This window comes from Nicotiana tabacum, chromosome 13 (genome assembly GCF_000715075.1).
Source record: "Nicotiana tabacum cultivar K326 chromosome 13, ASM71507v2, whole genome shotgun sequence".
Classification (NCBI taxonomy): Eukaryota; Viridiplantae; Streptophyta; class Magnoliopsida; order Solanales; family Solanaceae; genus Nicotiana; species Nicotiana tabacum.
The window spans coordinates 12804833-12808460 of record NC_134092.1 but is presented as its reverse complement, the minus strand read 5'-3'; the positions used below and the strand labels follow the sequence as shown (position 1 = coordinate 12808460).

Below are 3628 nucleotides of genomic sequence, written 5' to 3'. Positions count from 1 at the left end.
CCACCCAACAAGACTGAAAGGCAAATTGATGAGAAATTGCAGTTCAGGCAGAAACCAACTAAAACTTTGCAGAAAACTTGGGAGAGGTTTAAGGGCATGTTGGTTAAGTATCCACACCATGGCATCCCGGATCAGATGCTAGGATAGAGATTCTATATGGGTTTGGCTGACAGTTTGAAGGCCAATGTAGATGCTTCAGCCGGGGGTGCATTCTTCAGCAAATCATTCACATAGTGTAAGATTCTTCTTGACAAGATGGCTCAAAATTCAGGCTGGATGACGAGGGATACAACACTTACTCCAATAGTACATTCTGTTGCTCTTGACCCAATCAATACAAATGCAGAAAACATAGCCACTCTCATGACCCAGATGAGCTTGTTGACAAAGAAAATTGAACAGATGGGCACGAAACGGGTTCATATAGTTGACACAACAAATGGAGGCCTATGCACTCCCTACATAAATGAGTCATATATTTGCTCATGGAATGGAGAGAATGATAATCAGGGCTTCAGAGAAGACATGAACTACGTAAATAATTTTGGGGGTCAGAGGTAAGGTGGACCGTAATGGGGACCTCAAAATCAGCAATACAGACCAACCCAACAACAGTTCAACACCAATCCTGGGGGAGCACGACCACAAGGGCAAGTCATGCCCTATCAAAGGCAGCAGGGTTACAACCAGCAACACCCACAACAGTTAGCTTACTAACAACCTCATCCCCAGTAGGTGACCAAACAGGATGATAGTAATATGATAGAAATCAAGGGCATGCTGCAACAAATCATTGGGACAAATGAAAGGATGCAAGAAAAATTAGTTGCAGATGACTCGGCTACTAAGGGCATTGGAACTCAGTTAGGCCAGCTATCCATGGCTTTGAAAAATCGCCCACAAGGAACATTGCTTGTAGACACAAACATCAATCCAAAAGAGTAGAACCTGAATCAGTTAATGGCAGTGAGTCTCAGGAATGAAAGGGATTTAGACAAAGAGCAAGAAGTTTCTCAATCTAGTAGAGACGTAATGCCAATTACTCCAGTGCCATTCGAGATCGATGAGTCGACGGAGCTCACAGAGGTTGTAATTGAGCAAGCACAAGATTCTCTTGGAAGAGGGGCACAAACCTTCCAGGGAACATCAAAGAATGCTGAACCCGAATATGAAAGAAGTGGTGAAGAAGGAAGTGATTAAGTAGGTGGATGCGGACATCATCTTCCCAATTTCGGACAGTGTCCGGGTAAGCCCAGTCCAATGTGTTCCGAATAAAGGTGGCATGACTGTTGTACAAAATGAGAATAATGAGTTGATCTCTACTCGTACGGTCACGGGTTGGCGAATTTGCATGGATTACCGAAAACTGAACACTGCCACCCGGAAAGACCACTTTCCCATGCCATTCATTGACCAAATGTTGGATAGATTGGCAGGGAGGTCTCACTTATTCTTTTTGGATGGATATTCGGGGTAGAACCAGATCACAATATCCCCTGAGAATAGAAAGGAAACGTCGTTTACTTGTCTGTATGGCATCTTTGCCTTTCGGAGAATGCTGTTTGGCCTATGCAATGCACTGGCCACCCTCCAGAGGTGTATGTTAGCCATTTTCACTTATATGGTTGAAGATATAATGGAAGTCTCTATGGATGATTTCTCAGTGATGGGGAATTCATTCGAAGACTGTCTTCACAATTTGAGAAGAGTGTTGAAAAGATGTGTGGAGACAAACCTGGTGTTGAACTAGGAGAAGTTCCATTTTATGGTACAAGAAGGTATAGTTTTGGGACATCGAGTGCCAAGTAAGGGTATTGAGGTCGACCATGCTAAGGTTGACGTGATTGAGAAGTTTCCATCGCCCACTTCGGTCAAGGCAGTAAGAAGTTTTCTAGGGCACGCCGGTTTCTACATGCGATTTATAAAGGATTTGTCAAAACTTACTAACCCCTTATGTAAATTTCTTGAAAAGGATCACCCCTTTGTGTTTTTTGATGATTGCAGGTTAGCATTTGAGGAGCTGAAGAAGAGACTGGTGACTGCACCAATCATCGTTGCACCCGACTGGGAGCAGCCGTTAGAGCTCATATGTGATGCGAGTGACTATGCCATAGGAGCAGTTCTAGGGCAGCGAAACGAGATAATGGTGCACCCCATTTACTATGCAAGCAAAATGCTAAGCGGTGCACAACTAAATTATACCATGACTGAGAAAGAGATGTTGGTTGTGGTGTTTGCATTCGACAAATTTCGGTCTTATTTGATAGGTTCAAAAGTGATTGTTTATACTGACCATGCAACACTTAGGTACTTGATAGCAAAGAATGAGTCAAAGCCACGCTTGATCCGTTGGGTTCTTTTGCTACAAGAATTCGATTTGGAGATCCGCGATAGGAAAGGAACAGAGAACCAAGTGGCATATCATCTTTCAAGGTTGGAGAGAGTTGAACAGAAAGTAGAAGTTGAAGATATAACAGAGACATCCCCAGATGAACAACTACTAGCAGCGGCAATGGAGGAGATACCTTGGTATGCTGATATTGCTAATTATTTGGCAAGCGGTATTGTGCCCTATGAACTCTCTTCGATTCAAAAGAAAAAGTTCTTTCGTGATTGTCAGTCTTATTACTGGGATGAACCTTTACTTTTTAAAATATGTGTGGATAATATGATCTGTAGGTGTATCCCCGAGAAAGATCAATCTTATGTATTGCAGGCCTGCCATGCTTCACCATATGGTGGGCACTTTGGAGGAATTTGGACAGCTTTGAAGGTGTTGGAGTCGGGTTTATATTGGCCGACTTATTCAAAGATACACATACCTAGGAGAAAAGTTGTGATGAGTGCCAAAGAATTGGCAACATATCTTGCCGTCATGAGATCCCCATGACTACAATTCAAGAAGTGAAAGTATTTGACGTATGGGGGATTGATTTTATGAGACCATTTGTTAGCTCGTATGGTAACAAGTACATATTGGTAACAGTTGACTATGTCTCCAAATGGGTTGAAGCGGTGTCTCTTCCAACAAATGATGCCAAAAGAGTAATAGGATTTCTAAGAAAAAATATTTTCACACGGTTTAGCACTCCAAGAGCTATAATCAGTGATGGTGGAACTTATTTCTATAATAAAGCATTCGCAAGGATGTTAGAAAAGTATGGAGTTAGTTATAATGTTGCCACATTGTACCACCCGCAAACAAGCGGATAAGTGAAAGTGTCCAACAAGGAAATCAAAAATGTCCTGACCAAGACAGTGAATTTGACTCAGACTGATTGGGCAAGGAAGTTGGATGATGCATTATGGCCTTACCGTACAACATTTAAAGCCCCAATTGGTATGTCTCCGTACAAGTCGGTGTTTGGAAAAGCATGCCATCTTCCGGTGGAGCTTGAGCATAAAGCCTTATGGGCATTGCGGCAGTTGAACATGGATATGGAAACCGCGGGCACAAGTAGAGTTGCAGAGTTACATAAACTCGAGGAATTCCGGTTCCAGACATTCGAGAGTACGAGATTGTATAAAGAAAGGATAAAGATGATGCATGATAAGCATATTTTAGATAGGAACTTCAAGCCTGGAGATCTAGTGTTGCTATATAACTCGAGATTGAGATTGTTTCTAG

At 42.4% G+C, this 3628-nt stretch overlaps 1 protein-coding gene across 1 annotated transcript; it reads left to right on the top strand.

Annotated features, from left to right (window-relative positions):
• The first annotated feature begins 1719 nt into the window (after window positions 1–1719).
• Window positions 1720–2890, top strand: LOC142167981 (uncharacterized). Its single transcript, XM_075228625.1, has 4 exons — window positions 1720–1778; window positions 2005–2267; window positions 2370–2529; window positions 2680–2890. The coding sequence occupies exons 1-4, from the start codon at window positions 1720–1722 to the stop codon at window positions 2888–2890; spliced, it is 693 nt and encodes a 230-aa protein (XP_075084726.1).
• The last annotated feature ends 738 nt before the right edge of the window (window positions 2891–3628 follow it).